At 42.4% G+C, this 17540-nt stretch overlaps 1 protein-coding gene across 4 annotated transcripts in view; it reads right to left on the reverse strand.

Moving 5' to 3' along the window:
- Window positions 1-444: 444 nt before the first annotated feature.
- Window positions 445-17540, reverse strand: part of LOC108710765 (transcription factor COE1) — a 402967-nt gene continuing 385871 nt past the window's right edge. For 2 of the 4 annotated variants that reach the window (XM_018251928.2, XM_041586020.1), the window contains exons 14-17: window positions 8051-8230; window positions 7562-7741; window positions 6099-6167; window positions 445-2599 (exon numbers count right to left, since the gene is read on the reverse strand). In XM_018251928.2, the coding sequence (XP_018107417.1) occupies window positions 6100-6167; window positions 7562-7741; window positions 8051-8230 (428 nt within the window). In that variant the 3' untranslated portion in view covers window positions 445-2599; window position 6099. The remainder of the gene's footprint in view (window positions 2600-6098; window positions 6168-7561; window positions 7742-8050; window positions 8231-17540) is intronic. The other 2 variants (XM_041586021.1, XM_041586022.1) reach the window with 1 other exon arrangement.

Below are 17540 nucleotides of genomic sequence, written 5' to 3' on the forward strand. Positions count from 1 at the left end.
TTCTCATTGGAGCATTGTTTTGCATATTTAATTGAGAACTGGGGCATACAGAGGGAGAGATTTATGGAGAGTTTACATCCCCTTTATCCAGTAGTGGAGCTGTGCCCTACAAGATATGGCTGCCAGTGCACTTAAACATCACCATCATCCAGTTCAGGTGATTTTGTTCCCTTTGGGTCTGTGTTATTTGGCTAGAAATATAGTAAATGTGAGCTATGGAACGCCTCCCTATGTGCCAGTACTACAACACTCTCCATCCTTTGTAATTTAACAACATTTGGGTTGCTGGTTGCCTACCCCTGGGGCAGAGGGTGAGATTTATGGACAAAAGTTAATGCACCAGGAAAATAAATCAATAATGTTAGAAGGGGAGGGAAGACGTCTCTAGTTTCTACAAATCAAACGTAGAAGCGTTTCAAGTAATAAAATAAAAAGACAAGTCAGTTCAGGTGGCAAAAACGAAATGCAAATCTGTTTCAATGTGGTGTGAAAAAGGACAATTTAAAAAAGAAAAAACAAAAAACCTTTTTTTTTGTTCATCGAGCATGACATTAAAAACAGGAAATTATAACAAACTCTGCACTTTTCACAGTGTAACATACACAATAAAATAAATTGGGCGAGGGCTATACAAATTCCAGAGATAAATACATTATTTATATGGATATCTTACAAAATCCCCTATTAAAAACAAGACGTCGGCGTTAGTTCTGTCCCTTTGTTTTGCTCACTGTGATGTGTGAGGCAGAATCACATCTCTGCACTTGCTTACTATTGGCAGAAACACAAGAGTTTTTTTTCTGTATAAACAGAACAACTTTGTCAAAAAAAAGAGTCACAAAATAGTCTACATTATTTATAACTAGTGAGAAAGTACGAGAGCAAAGGGGACGGGAGATTTGGACATGGATAATAGTGTCCCTTAGTCTTTTGCTTTACCAGAGGGGGATGTTTGACAGTTTTATTCTGTTCTAGTGGTGTTATTGTAGGTCAAGCAGAAAACATGGCTGTTGGAGACCTGAGGAGTCAAATGAGACCAGTTAGGTTCTGTGATTCCTACCTGTACCCAGACGTTCTCCACCCAGGTTGTAGAATAGGCATGGAGAGCCCTTGGGGAGGAATACAGGCTACATTTTGTTGGTGTGGCTCAGAAATATACTTTTTGGGTGGTTTGGGAAGTCATGTTAAAGCCAACCAAAACCTGCTGAGATACCATAGTGACATAATAATCTAGGCTGAAAAAATATATGAATTCCAAAACTTTGGGCTCCATGAAGTCTCCATGGAATCTCAGACGTGCCTTTGTAATGCCAGCATGAAAGTATCAATTTGTGAGTTAACTACCCTTTTAAGCCCTCTTAAAAGGGTAAACCTTAATGGATTCATCCAAAATGGAAATTATGTGGCTAGAGTATCTTCCTCCAATCAGGAGCAGCTTTGGGAAGCAAAGAAATGATGAGCTTGCCTTCCCAAGTCATTTTGTAGGCAAGAATACACCCTTGGACAAAATGTCAATAGCTAACATGACCCTCAAGCAAAGAAAAAGTTAAATTCTCAAATAATCTCAACATTAATTGGTATTAAGTCTTCCATTATCAAATATTGTGCTTTTTTAATTCCCAAAGCCCAGTGATTGTGATTACCTTGGTCATTTTCTTACATTAAAAAAACACCAGCTAATATTCTTTAGCCAATTGCACTTGAGTTGCAGGGAACAGGAAGAAGGATGGAATGCTATCGTAGTATAGCAAAGGGAAGAGCTGGGAAGAATTGGTAGGTCAAGAAAGAGAACAAGGAGAGAGAAAGCACAATGATCTATGGAGTTGACTTTGGATCTGGATTTGATGACCTCCAGTTTAGTGACTAACACCCCTGTAGAAAGAGGAAAACCATGGATATTCAAAGAAAATAAAATGTACAGAATAGTGATTCAGACTCTAGTTCCAGGGGCAAAGGTTTGACCTGATTATGGCACGTAACCTTTGCATACGGATACAAGCAGAAGGAAGCCGTCCTGCTGTGGTGTAAGATACCTGGTCCCAAACCCATCACAGATCCTCCACCTCAGTCAGCATCTTAGAAACATTTGATCAGTTCAAAGTAATATTACAAAACACATCTGCTTGGGATCCCATTCTACTTAGTGACCTTGCCATATCAATGATGAGCCATCCTGTGACCAGACTTGGTGCCACTTGTGTGTGTGTGGCCAGGTTTCTGAATTCTTCATCCAAGTTCCTGGCTATGTGAATTATGGTTATGGAAATGTTCAAACAATCTTCTCACTTGCAAGTGATCTTGTCCAACATCCAGAAAAATATTCCACCACAAGTTGGTAGCCCCGGTGATAAACGTTCTCATTTAACAAGTTTTTCTTTTTACTTTTGTATTTTGCTAATCAACTGCTACTGTCTAAATCCGCAGTTCTTGGTTCCTGAGGCCTGAGTAAAAGTTGCTCTTGGGCAGAGAGAGAGACAGAGAGAGAGAGAGAAAAAAAAGATCTTCCCAAAGTCAAGAGGCATGTTCCTCCAGCAATGGACCCCCAGGTGAGATGCAGGTTTTATTTTTCACATGGGAGGTGCAATCATTCCAGAGATAGCTAGAGAGAAACAGAGAGGGGTGTGTGAGACAAGGACATTTTTCACATGGCTTTTTTAAAAGGAGATGTCTTTGGTGAAACCAACATGTCTGGGGTTATTAATGGTTTGTGGCATGAAAGTAGCGGAGAACAGAAATAGGTTTAACTACCCACAAAAATGCCTGATGTGCAAATCATATGATCCAATATCTAAACATTGTTGTGCAAAGCAGAAGACTCATTTATCATCTGTGCCTAAAATACTGGAGAGGCTTCCTGAGAATAAAGTGCTCTGCTTAACTCTAAGTGTGCCAGATGGGCACCTGTAGGCAGACAATTACATCCCCAAAGCACTGCAGAGAGCTAACAAATTACATTGTGAAACTTGTGGGTAAAAATACAATATTTAGCAAGTATTGGTTGATTCATTTTCATATAAAAGCGATGCCAAACCAAAAATAAAATGACTCCTAATGGAAAAAAATGTAATGCTAATTAACTTTCCAGTATACGTTCTTTAAATATTTTCAATGGTCTTAACATTATTTGTAGACGTAATTGCTGTTACCAGCATCATCTGTCTCTCCATTTCTATTCTTTGCCCTGGTGGTTCTTAAGTTTGAAACAATGTAACAGAAGCCACATATATGGCTTTGCTGGAGGAGAGATGCAACATTGTTTCAAAATTTGTTTGCCTTTTGCTTTTATGAACTTAGGTCCGTGTGGTGCCCAAGGGTGAGCTTGTATATTCTAATATCAATAATGTATTATGGCTGGTTCTACCCCTAACAAAGTTATGGCTATGATTGTTCCTGCTTCTCTAATAAATGGTGCTTGGGTAGGTATGAGACATAGGGATTTAGACATTTTGAGGCGCTCACTAGTACTTTCATGTGTCTAGGCCTTTTATGTTAATGCCCTTTAGGTCTAGATCTGGACAGCTCCAAAGACTCTATATATGTGACCATTAATACGTGCAAAACCTTCTGCTAGGTCAGCCAGGGGCATAAGTTCAGAGGAAGCAGACCCTGTGGCTGGTATAGGGGGGCCCATGAGGCCCTAATTAATGAGCAATTTCAATATATATTGGTAAAACAGGACAACCTCGGGATATGTTGGGGCCCTAAAATTTATTTGCTGTCGGTCCCAGTAAACATCTAGTTATGCCATGGAGGTCAGCCACACAATGTTTAAAAGAAGAACAAAGGGTAACATACATGTAAAATATTGTGACCCTCCAAAAGTGTAATATTTGACAACAAACCTAAAGACTAAAAACTGCAGTAAAGCCAAATGCTAGAGAACTTCCATATCTGGAGCAAATTGTGTCAAAAATGTAAGCAGTATTCATATGTATCCTTATTGCCTGATTGTTCATTGTCTTCAACTTGAAGGGGGAAAAGTTCTTTCCTGACCAGCCCTTGGATTAATTTTGCACTATAATCCAAGTAGCACCTGAAGGTATGATCTCATATATTTATTCCCCTTCATGGCTTTTTCTCCATAGTAAAATATATCCCAACATGGTCAGCTGCTCACCATAGACCTCTCATAACCTTTAGATTTGTCAGTCTTCTTGGACTTTTTGACAATTTATCCTTACACCAACCCCATCTTTGGTCTAAGTATTGACTTAGGCCTATGACACATGTGGTATAAGAGCACTCCTTAGAGGTGTTGGCCTGTCGCTGAGAGCAATGTGGTGCTCAAACACTTTTTTCCATACATAGACTTTAGGCACAAAAATAAATACTAGGTCTTTTGGTATTTCAGTGACTGCTTGACATGAATTTTAAATATTCATACTCGTTCATATGGGTCTTAAAGTTTTGGGAATATATAGTCTTGTTCTAACACAGTCACATTCAATTTGGATATGATTTATACAGCAACAGTGGCTCTCAACTAACATCTCCCTATCACATTTGCATTCCAATGAGCTCAGGCAATGATGTTGCAGTGAGGTAATCAATGATGTCATGCAACAATACTCTGACAATACATCTTAGTACAGATATGTGTTTGTCTCAATACTTTCATCACCACATGAATACTTTAGGCCTCAGTTTTGTCCATAATATAATCAAGCTTACGGTATCCTAACCATTTAGTAACCTTAATGAGAAAAGGTACCCTCCTCATTGAGGTTACCTACCCATAAGCATCTTTACTTTATTTTGCAGCTCAATAGATGGGGGTCACAGCTATAAAATATTTAGTTGGAAGAAGGGGTCACTACTGGAAGATTCAACAGAGTGAAGTTTGAGGTCTTTATTTACTGTCTTGAATATCCCAGAACTGTAGAATGGAAATGTTCACAACCATGTTTTTAACATGTTATGAGCAACAATGTTAGTTAACAAAGTGGGTTGGGAATTAAGTATAATAACATCTCCCAAAGATGCTCTTCTATGTATGTCCTGATGCTTTTCTGTTTAAAAATAGAGGTTGAAAAACAAGTGCATATTTGTCCTTAATTGTAGCCGTGACTTGGACTAGGTCTAGTCATTCAGCTTGGACCTGTAGTCAGACTGGCCCTACCCCATGTTCTTTAGTTCTGTCTGGAAATTGTAGTAACAATAGCTGCAGTTCCTCTTCGCTTCCTGCTGTTCTGATTATTTGCGGTTTTGCACGAACAATAGAACAGACCAGATGCCAATCAGTTGGAAAGCTTACAAGATCAGCCTGTCTATGGCTGCCTTGAGCTTTTGCTGAGACTACCTTATAAACGCTGAGCTTAGGTTATGACTGTCACAGAACAATTGGGCCTAGAAAGCAACTGGGATACATCTGATCGACCCAGGGCGGCAATTACTGTAATCACGTGAACCTGGGATGTGATTGGCAGAGATTTGCTGAATGTAGGGAGAGATTTGTAGGGGTCTCAACCTTGAAAATGATCGGCAGAGATTTACTAAAATTAGGTTGGGATTGGTAAAGACCTCATAAACTCAGGAACAGGAGAAGCAGAAGTCTAGGATGGTATTGGCAGATATTTACTGGTCCTACAATAGTTTGTATAAGGCGTTGAGTTTATGCTTTTTAGATTGTGATTAGTGTGTGACTAGTTCTGTATCTTTGTAATCCAGTTATATACCCCACACATTGCCCTGATTCACCTAAAGCTTGGTGATAATGTAAGTGCTAAACTGCTCCAGTGAAGTTCCATATGGTCAATACTGTATTTTATGGTAAATATTCCATTTATCTTACATTTGCAAATGACCAATTGTGCTGTACAATCAATATTGTGTTCCGTAGTCCTTATGAGTAATCTAGCTGATACTGCACATATTGCCTCTAGATATCTTAGCAAACATATACCCCTGTCCTAATCACAGGTAGTAAATTGGTGCTCAGGTAATATCTGGCCTAAAATTATGACACTGTGTGGAAGCAAGATGCATTGTTGGCACACCTGCCACTAATATCAGTTGAATGCCCCTTTCCTAAGCCAATAGACACTGACAGAACACAGAAACACAACAGCAGAATAAAGGCAGAAGAATTAGTCACATACTTCAGGAGAAGGCCAAGCCCTGCAGAGAGCCTGCACTGAGGAACTTGCCACTGTCCACAAATGACTGGTCTGATAAGGGAAGACAAAAGGGCAAATTAGTCACCTGATCAAAATTGCATCTCATTGCCACCAGTCAAGGCCAGTGGTATGTAATGAGTTGCATGTCCCCCAGATCTGATTCATTTTAAAATACAAGTTAATGTTGAGCATTGGAAGACTTCACATGCATTAAATTGCACATAACGTTTGGCATCATGTTGGGGGAGTTAATAGGTCTCTGTAGGAAAATATATTTTGTAAGAAAATCACTTTGTGTGTCACTTAATTATTGAATTAATGAAGCCCTTTGGCCTAATATTAGCGAGGGGCTGTGTTAAGTTCTACCAGGGTCCTAAGTCTTAGATATGCAGTTCTTCATTGTGTGGGTCTTTCAGTTCTGTGATGCAGCTTCTACTTGGCTTCCATGGTGTAACCAAGCAGAGACTGTCGGACTGTGTGGCTGTTGTTCAGTTACAGTTCGTAGCTAGGATGCTGGGAAGGTATAGCTGAAAAGGCTAGAGCTAACTGTGAATGTTCTGATGGGGGTAAGCTGGCATGTCTCTTTGGTAGACATTAGTACTAACCTACACAGTCCACAACCATTCAGCAACATTTACAATCTTATTTATAGATAAAAAGAAGATCTGGAATAGGATCACCATTACAAATAGTCTTGAAGTTTGATCACAGCAGTATTTTTAAATGGAGATGCAAAGAGGAATGAGCTGTACAGCTAGTCCATGGGCCCAGCAAGTTGAACATAGTAGGGTGCTGTAGAGCAGGAGTTGTAGGTTGGAAGAGAAGAGTACAGTAGGTGTAGCAAAGCAAAGTTAGTGACAGCTTCTTTGGGTGCTATGACTTATAATATTGCAAATATTTTTCCACTGTCTCTACTAGGCAGTCTTCCTGGTAACCTACTGCCATAAACCAGACTAACCAACATGCTCTGGGTTAGGTTGCAAAGGTACTGTATGCAAGTCTCAAGGTCAGACTATGACTTTTTGGCATTCCATGTATAGAACCATCTTGTGATCCGTTTTTAGGTCATTAGCTGAGGAATATTAAGAATATGGATTAGTGATCCCAAGCATAGATAATTCTACCCCATATAAAACTGGCACCTGAGGCACAGGGAGATCTGCCCTAAGTAGGTCCAGCAATTAAGAAACCACAGTTTCTTCATGTAAAGGTTGGGAAGGAACAACTGCAATACAGCTTGTCTGAATGGGATGTAGAAAGTGTAGAAAGTGCTTTTAGATTCCAAAAAGTATTTCACCCCACATTCTTATCTGAATTGGATAAATCAAAGTAGCTCTAAACACCTTTTACTGGATGACCAAAAAGTACCAGAAATTCTTCTAAGTTTTGCTGTTTTATGAAGTCAGCAGTGTTGGACATAGAATAAAATCTAGGGAGCTTCTCACCTTGCAGGCTGGTGGCATTGGAGCTACTGCAGGTTGGGGGCGGGGATACCTGTGGTCTAACCACTGGGGCAAATGCGCTCTTCTGTTTGACGGCTGACACCATATTGGCCGGAGAGAAGGAGAAAATGCCAGAGGAACTGCTGCAGTTGGAGGAAGCCAGGGTTGGACTGGATGGGACAACTGCAGTAAATAAAGAAAAATAGTTAGCAACACTATAATTACTATATAAACAACACTCTCTATATATAAATTCTTAAATCATACATGGAGTTGTTCTTAGGATTATTGCTCTCTCTCTCTATACATAGATAATACACAAGAGCCATGAATATCCTGTAAATTATATCCTTATAAACGTTATTTAGTAACGTAGTAATGTCATTGGTTAGTGATGTCATTTCTGTCACATGACTCACTGAAACTTATGTATTATAATAAAGATACTTTATATATAAATTTGTTATAGTTTAGAGACTTTTGGTCACTTACTGGCATAGGGGGAGTTGGCAGCTGAGCCATTGAGGAAGCTAGGGGATCCGGCAAGGTTGGACATGGCTGTGTTCCCGTAGCCGTTCATGCTAGTGGTAACTGAGCTATAGTTGGTCTGCTGAGGTGTGGTGCTGGGAGCATAGCTGTGAGGGGATACGCTGCTTGTGTTGCGAGAGAAACCTGGGGAGCGAAAACATGGAATAGTTATGTGATAACAATATGACTCTGGCCTTTGGAACATGGTTTTATACTGTATTATTACTCAGGCACTTCCTTATCAGAAAACAAAGGGCAACAAATCCTGCAGTAATAACTTTCAGAAAGCACTCTGTACCACTGTGGTCTGTTCCTGTGTTATACAGCTAGCTAGAATCGCAGCCATAAAGTAGGGCAGGACTGCTGTTGTAATGGGGATCAGATAGCATCTGTGCAGCCGTTGGGACAGAATGCTTTGTTATACAGATAGCTAGAATCTCAGCCTTAAAGCAGGGCAGGACTGCTGCTTACAATGGGAATCAGATAGGAATTTTTTTATTAGTGAAAACTTAACAAAAACAATATTACTTTCAATTCAGAAAGAAACTAAATTTTCAGACCATTTTCAAACTTAAAAAATATCACCAGTTAACAGGTAAAAGTTAATAATTTTCCAGTTTGCAAGAGGTTTCCCATCATACAAAACTTTCAAAAAGTCCTTCTGTCCATGAAAAAGATGTTCAAACCGGCCACAAAGTCCCAAGTCCGACTTCCCATTATTAGGCCATTGCACCACCCGCCTCCCTTTCTCCATACACAAAGTTTTGCATTCACACAGGCTAAGATATAAATGATAAAGAGCCAAAGAAAACTTGTGGAAAATGCCTGAACTGGTGATGTTTGGACTTATCTTTAGAAGGCTTTTAAATATCACAGGTACTACCAACAAAAAGCCAATAAGGTCAGTCAAAGATTCACACATCTCCATTTGGATGCATTCAAATAGCTTTGGTTGACTTCTCTTTCCTTCAGGAAACCCAAATCGCTCACCACAGACCTCACTACCTGATCAATAATAACATCTTACTGGCTAATTGACCTTCTACAGCGGGATTGCCACAGGTGATACCTCATCACTGATATTAATAGGTACATGGTCCCTCTATCCAAGGGGTGTTGGATAGATAAAATACCATAGGCTGCATCAGCATAAGATAGTTGTTTGATGTAAGGAACCTTGAGAGCCTCTGCCAGCCGAGATCGCACAGTTTTTGTTACAGGACAATTCACAAGAAAATGTTCTTGGGTCTCATCAGTAGGACAACCCCATGGGCACACCTTTTCTGCAATATTTAAGTAACGCAAATTGCCCCGGACGAAAAGTCTTCCCTGAAGGGTGAGCCAATTCAGATCAAAATATTTGGGAGGCAGCCTTCTGTCATTGAGCAACTGGAGGCTCATAGAAAGCATTCCCCCCACACAGTCCCTCAAGGCCAAGGGGACAATGAAATAAGTTCTCAGGATTCTGTGATAAATTTGCTTCCTCACAACAGAACTTAGTTCTCCAATTCCTATGTCCCACTTCCTCAAAAGTTTCACTCCCTGCTCAAGATGTGGTGGGAGATGCCATCCACGCACTCTGACTTTCTTCACGCTACCGCCAAGTACCCAATCTCCCACCAGAGGCAATACCCAATTCCTGATGCAACTCTCCCACAGGGAATCAGTTCTTTGGCCCAGGATCCCAAAGTTAAACTTCAGGAAGATGGATCCAAAGAAAGCCACTGGACATAACATGCCCAACCCTCCCTCTTTCCTCTGTAGGTAAGTGACACCCCTTTTTACTGGATTCAGCCTGTTCCCCCAGATTAACTGGAAGAACAGGCTTTGGATCCGAGCATAGAGAGCTTCAGGCAACGGATACACGTAGGAAACAAACAAAAAAATAGGGACCAGGTAAGTCTTCACGAGCTTCACCCTTTCTCTGTAGGACAGCTTCCACTGCTTCCAACGCTGTACTTTAACATTTCCAGCATCCAACTTGTCTTCCCAGTTTTGCCTACCATCATCTCCCTTCCCAAATTTGATCCCTAAGATTCTAATCTGAGTTGGGGCTGTTGAAAATTCCTGGAGTGGAAAAGCCGGCTCCTCGTTTAAAGACCAAAAAGCTTGAGACTTATCCATGTTGACCAGAGACCCTGAGGCCTCTGAGTAACTTCTCATTGTCTCAGACAGCACTCTCGCATCTTCCGGACAAGAGACTGCTACCGTGACATCATCATCCGCATAGGCTACTGACCTGAGGGGCTGGCTACAAGGAACAGAAAGACCCCTAATTCCACTCTCCTGCAAACACCTTAGAAAAGGATTGATTGCAAAAACATACAGCAGAGGGCTTAAGGGACACCCCTGTCTTACCCCGGCCCCAACCTCAAAGTTTTCACCGCGCCACCCATTGATAAGTGGAAAGCTTACTGCCCCTTTGTACAAAGCTGAGAGCCATCTAATGAATGTTCCCGGGATGCCATACTTTGTCAAAACGGCCCACAGATACTCATGATCCACTCGATCAAAGGCCTTAGCCTGGTCCAGAGTTAGAAAGTAACACCCAGTGTTTTGGACTTTGCATAACTCCAAGGCTTCCCTAATAGTAAGGATCGCCCCAAAGATGCTCCGCCCTTTCACCGTGCAGAACTGGACAGGAGATAATAAAGTGCCTGAAAATGAACTCAATCTAGTAAAAAGTATCCGTGCAAGAAGCTTCCTATCAGTGTTGAGAAGGGCAATTGGCCTCCAATTCTCAACATGCTTTGGATCCTTACCTTTTGACAGCAGGATCAAGGAGGATTCTCTCATAGAGGGGGGTAAGATACCCCCTTCCAGGCAGTCTCTAAAAACCTCTACGAGAACCGGAGCCAGCTGATCTTTAAATTTCTTATAAAATTCGGCTGTAAGGCCGTCCGGTCCTGGAGATTTCTTTTTAGCGAGGCAGTCGATGGCAGCTTTGACCTCGTCCTCCGTGATCTCAGCTGTCAAAGGCTCAAAGTCCAAATTTGCTACATCAGGCCCCGGGGTTGCCTCCAGGAAGGATGAAGTCCTCCCCTTATCCAAAGCCTTGGCCCGGAACAGAGAAGCGTAAAAGTCTTTCACAATCCCAAGGATGCCCTCCCTTGATGTTTGTAACTCACCCTTGGGATCAGTCAGACTGGTGACATGCTTCCACCCAACATTCTCTTTGCAGTTTAAAAAGGGGTCCGGCGAGTGAAAACTCCCATAGTCCCTTTCCTGCACAAGAGATTTGTAACGGCTGTACTGACATTCTCTGATCTGGGCCTTCAGCTGGGCAATTTTTGACCCCGCCACCCCATCCGAAATAGAGGACTCCAACTTCTTTAAGAGAGTTAAGTACTTTTTATACTTACTACCCTCCCTACGTACAGATGGCTTACAGAAGAAAGCCCGGAATGAACTTTTTGCGCTTTCCCACCATGATGACACAGTGTCATAAAAATCGACTCTCCCAAATTGATGCTGAAGAAGTGCCTCAAAAGACGTTTGAACCGACTCACCCTCTAAAGAATCCACACTAAGCCGCCAAAGACCCTTACCCCTTGCCGGAATATGCGAGGTCCCAACTGTAAAAGAAAGTGTCAGATGGTCAGAATATTCTACCACTCCTTCTCTCACATCAGTGAATTCTTCATCTGTCTTGACAAAAGCCATGTCCAGACGGCTACTCCTTTCTGCACATCTGTAGGTATGTATCGCCCTCCAGCCACCCCGGGTGGCTACATCAACCAGGCCAACTTGCTGAATAAGCATGTTCAAATAATAACTTTCAGATGTCCTCATTCTTCCAGAACGATCTTCTGGTCTAATAACCTGGTTGAAATCACCAGCCAGAATGACCGGGAGCGATGTGTGCAAAAAAGGTCTGATCTCAGCCAGTAATGCCCTCCTACCTGACATAGACTGTGGCCCATAAATGTTTATGAGACGAAATCGTCTTCCATTTAAGGTGACATCTAACAATAAACAACGGCCAACCTGTATCTCAAGTAGTCTATGTACTTTAATATTGAGACCCTCTCAAAACAATATCCCTACTCCTCCACATGGCTCCTCCGCTATGGACCAAAAAGAGGACCCATGTCGCCAGTCAATCTCTGCCTTTCTTATATCTGTCCGAGTAGTAAGTCGGGTTTCCTGAAGGAAAAACACCTCTGCGTTCGAGTTTGCCAGACTTTCAAAAGCCAGAAACCTAGACCTCTGGACTTTAATACTACAAACATTTGAGGTAAGAAATCTAATTGGAGACAACGCCATCATGAACTTTTGACAAAATGTTACTCCTTCTTTCTTTTGCTGAAGAATCAGCCTCACTGGCTGTTCACCACCTTCTCTAGTTCTCTTTTTTGAAGCCAGTTGGATTTCCATAAGCTCAGGCTCCAACTCTCTTTGCTCTCCCTCATTCTCTGTCCCCTCTTCCTTCTCCAACCTCTCAAACTCCTCTCGTTCTTCCCTTTCTGCCCTATCACCCCAGGACTCAATGTCTAGCACTGAGAATTTATTCCCAGTACTGAGTGAGAATGTAAGTACCTCTGAGCCACCTTCTCCTGGATCAAGCTGATGGGCGTGTTTTTTTGTTTTTTTCTTTTGATAGATTTTCCAACCTTCTCCTTCCACATTCTCTTCACTTGCAGCCTTAACTTCCTTCCCTCTTACCTCCTTTTCTGGCCTCTTTCCTCTTTTCTGACTATTTACAGGTTGTTTAGCTCTTTGCTTTTTGGAAACACCTTCCTGTGATGGGGCGGCTCTGTGTCCTGTTCCTGTTCTCTTTCTCCTCCCACCGGCTGCATTTCCCTTCTCATTTCCCTATCTATCTCAGGGAACAGTTTGAAAATATTGTGGTAGGCTTCAGGGCACCTTCTATGGGAATGATCCATTCTGTTGCACAAATTGCACCTGACTCGGTCACAGCTTTCTGCCTCATGGCCTGTCGCATTACAAAGTGCACATTTTAGAACTTTACAGACTCTTGCCAAATGGTTTCCAGCCCCACATTTAAAGCATCGGCGCGGCTGGCCAACATAAAAGCATGTACCTTTCTCCTTGCCTATGAAGAAAGAATTGGGCAGATGAGTTGGTACATTGCCTACTACTTCTAACTTCACCTGCGTGCGCCAAGCACCTGCCCAGACATTGTCTTCATCATATATTTTAACTAAAGGAGTCAAAACAGTGCACTGGCGCCGTAACCAAACCAAAATGTCCTCCTGGGGAATTGCATCATTTTTCATGATTATTGTGATATTTTTGGTTTCTGGTTTGGTCATTGGTATGACCACTAAATCATCCCAGTTTTGATGACCTGCTCTCTTTTGTACATTGTATATCTTCCAGAAATGGTCTAATGCTTCTGGCAATTTAAATGTAACATCAAAATCAATATCTGTCTGTGCCATAACGGCCGATAAGTCATCTGGTGAGAACCTCATTCCATCTTATATGAGGGATCTTACAATAAAGCGCCTGGGAGGGGCATCCTCTTTAGTACCATCCCACTTTATCTTAACCCAGTTCTTTCTCTTAAAGGGCTCATTGTCTGACAAATCTGGAACTGGGAACAACCTTCTTTTCTCCCAAAAGGATGCAGGGTTTCTTTGTACAGTATCACCACCTACTTGGATTGATTCTACTTCTACAGAAACTGTCTCCACCTGATCCACCTGAACTTGCCTATTACCTGCTAATTCCCCAGCAGAAGGGTTACCTGCATTCCCATTCACTTGCACTTCCACTCTTCCACTCTCACAGCTCCTTCCTTGCACCCCTTCACCCATCACACCATTCAAACCACTCTCCATTGCGCCGATCTCCACTGCGCCGATCTCCACTGTGCCACTCTCCATTGCGCCGATCTCCATTGCGCCGATCTCCATTGTGCCGATCTCCACTGCGCTGCTCTCCACTGTGCCGCTTTTCAGTGCACCGATCTCCACTGTGCCGCTCTCCATTGTGCCACTCTCTTTAACATTTGTAGATGATTTTGTTGAAACTTCCATTTCACTTTCTTCTCCTGCTTCCAGGACTCCTTCATGCTGTTTCTCACTTCTCACAGAAGCAGACTCGCATGGTGACTTCACATTAAGTTTGCCTTTAACCTTTGGTAAATCTGGAAAATCTTGATCCGATGATAACTCAAACGTTCTTTCAATCTGCAGATCTTGTTTCGGTTTATTTACTTTAAAGGTTTTAATTACAGATTTGCTCTTTTCCTGATTATCCACATCTTGCTGATCAAAAGCCATGTTTTGCCAGTTTACCTTTCCTCTGTTCCTTTGTATTTTTGGGGGTAACGGTTTGATAAACTCCGTTTCACTCTCGGATGAGCCGGGGCTATTGGATGTACTGGCTTGGTGGGATTTTTGCAGAACAGGCTTTGATACAGAACCACGGATATTAGATCCCATTGTTTCAAATCGTTGTTTATTTTGGTAGATCTCTTTCCATGGACCGACATCTTTATACAGCTCACTTATTTGAAAATCAATGTCAGCAAGTTCACCCCTTAACTCATCTCTCTTCTGTGTGTTTAATTCTTTCATTTTGCCTTTTCATTTGCTAACACATTTGTTAAGGATTTGATTGACAACTGTAGTTTTTTCTTTTTATTTTGCAAGGTGGCTAGTTCCTTTAAGGCTTCAGCTACTTTTTCAGCAGTTAGCATTTCTTTAACTTTGCCTTTAATTTTGGGTTCTTTTGTGTCTGTACCTTTAAGAGACAGTACCTTCTCTTCAGTCAACCCCCCTTCACAGAGTCCATGAGCTTTGCCGAGTTTGCATAAACCATGCTGCTTTACTGGCTCTTGTGCTTTACATGCAACTCCTTTACTGGTGTTATTATCAATGCTGGGACCAGGGCTCACACCAGGGCTGCTGCCTTCTGAGCTCAGGGGATACAATGGTGCAATGGTGCAAACTGCACTTCTCCTCCCTCCACTGCTACAGGCGCTGTCTGCTCCATGGTCTGGAGATGTGGGGGCACCAGTGCAAGGTCTTGCAGCTGTATCTGGGGTCCCAGTCTCTTGGCAAGTCTGCTGTAACACATACACTGGAGGGTTAATTGCTTCACCTGATTCCTCCCCCACCTGGCCAACTGATTCCAGCTCACACAGTGGAGCCTCTGCTTGTTTCTCAGCACAGCCCTGGATTCCCTGCTGCTCACAGGCCCCAGTCACACACTTCTGGGCGGGATTTTGGCAAAAGTTCAAATCATTCTGCACAGTTTCCTTACGCTTTGCTGTTATATTTGTCTGTATCACATTAACCTGTTTCTTTTCAGGCATTTCTACACTCACTGCTTGTAACTTATAATCAGTCTCAGAAGAAATTAAAGGCACAGTTTGCATTTCCATACCTTTGTGTTCTTGCTGATTTCTTTCTCCATCAGACACCAACACTTGTTTTCCTTGCATCGCTTTACATTGCTTGCCATCCTTTTTCCCTTTGTTAGTCTTTGCTGCTCCAGGGGGATTGATCTTTCCTTTAGGGGCACCTCTGCGGGCTTCCACCTCCTGAGCACGAGCTGCTGCTGCGCTTCTTTGCTTCTGCCTCCTTGTTTCTGCCACAAACTTCTCCATCTCACTCTCACTGCTGGTTTTTCCCCGAGGTGTTGTTGGGGTCCCAGCAGATGAGGATCTTAGCCTTGGCCTTGAGATTTCAGCCACATGGCTAGGCCCCAAAGCCTGGGCCTCAGTTTTGTGGGTAGCCCGTCCAGCCCTAGTAGGGCCTGGGCTTGTTCCAGACATCAACAGAGCTTTCTGATACACCACGTCTTCCACTGGGGATCAGATAGGATCTGTGCAGCCACTGGGACAAAATGCTCTGTTATAAAGATAGATAGAATCTCAGCCATAAAGCAGTGCAGGACTGCTGCTTACAATGGGAATCAGAGAGGATCTGTGCAGCCACTGGGACAGAATGTCATAAAGCACCCCCCCCCCAAATACTACACAAGCTGTTTTCAGGCAAAAAACCTCCCCCCCCCATACTGTAAATTCCAGAGAATAAAGCATTTTTGAGTATGATTTAGGACTGTAGCAGTGGGGTTTAGAGAGTGCAACTGTAGGGAGGGATATTATTTCTGGGGCCTGTATATCACATGGAGCAGCAGCCAGGAGAGCCTTGTAGTAGTCTTCTTATAGGAACCCTGCTGCCGTGTTCACCAATGCACCTGATGCCAATATCCACCCTGTGTAACCCCCTCTGTTCCTCTGATATCTCCAACACATCTGCTCCATATGCTGGGAAGGCAGATTTCTTGCTTGAGCGCACACGTTTTACCGGCCTACAGGAAACCCATCAGGAATTCTGGGCACAGAAGCTGCTGATCAGGGGAGCTGCATATCTTGAGTGTTTTACTTGCTGCTATTTTTCTTGCTATAAAAGCATATTGGTTTATTGAGGAAAAAAAGATAAGAAAAGGCTGTATATATAATCTACATATTGTGCCGCTCCACTTACTGCCAGCGGCTTTATGGCAGATGCTGGTTATTATAATGTAACACTAGCATGGGCTTAGCTATGTTGATTAAGCAGATTTTTATTGATCATACGGCTAAATGCAAGCATCACTGGGACACTTTTTGATAGGACACTTATTGCTTACAGCCCCACAGGCACAGGGGTCTATAGAGAGAATGTGAGAGGGGACAAGTGTAAGGGGCTATATCAGCCCATAGGCTGGTAGCAATGAACAAATATTGTGGGGTGCATTATTCCTCTCGGCTGTTTTTACCCCTATGCACAACCACAAGTAATCAGGGTTGGGCTGGGGGCCCATCCGGTCTGCTGTCCCAGGGCCCCCTCCACCCCCCCTGCTGTGCAGTCTATGTTTTTGCTGCAACCGCCCGAAGAAGGGTGATTCCGGTAGGAAGAAGCGTGCGAATCTGGGATCTGGGTGCGCATCAGGGCCGGCTGGGCCCACCAGGTTTTCTCCCAGTGTCTCGCCGACCCAGACCGACCCTACAAGTAATTAACTATTACCATTAAAGATGTGCACTCTAGTGGGCTGGGCTGGTGCCACATTAGCATGTTGGGAGTTCATACAGTAACGGATGAGAGAGACAGTCAAAACATACATATGTATATATGTTTATATAGTGAATAATGTACACCCTACTAGATGATAAGGATATTAGAATTCACTTGTGAGTCCTGTGACCATATAAAGGCACAAGGCTGCAGGCTAAGTTATACAGGGAACTCTGATAATCACTTGTCAATCAATTGTAAGTGATTATGTATGCCCCATTGTAAATTACATATTATCATTCATGTATTATAAGGGATAATATATATATATATATATATATATATATATATATATATATATATATATATATATATATATACCCACTCTTTAAAATTATAAGGAGATTTGGAGTTAGTGAAGGGTACTGTGACCATGTAAAACACAAGACTACAGGCTGAGTTATACAGGGAACCATATA

Source organism: Xenopus laevis, chromosome 3L (genome assembly GCF_017654675.1).
Source record: "Xenopus laevis strain J_2021 chromosome 3L, Xenopus_laevis_v10.1, whole genome shotgun sequence".
Taxonomy (NCBI): domain Eukaryota; kingdom Metazoa; phylum Chordata; class Amphibia; order Anura; family Pipidae; genus Xenopus; species Xenopus laevis.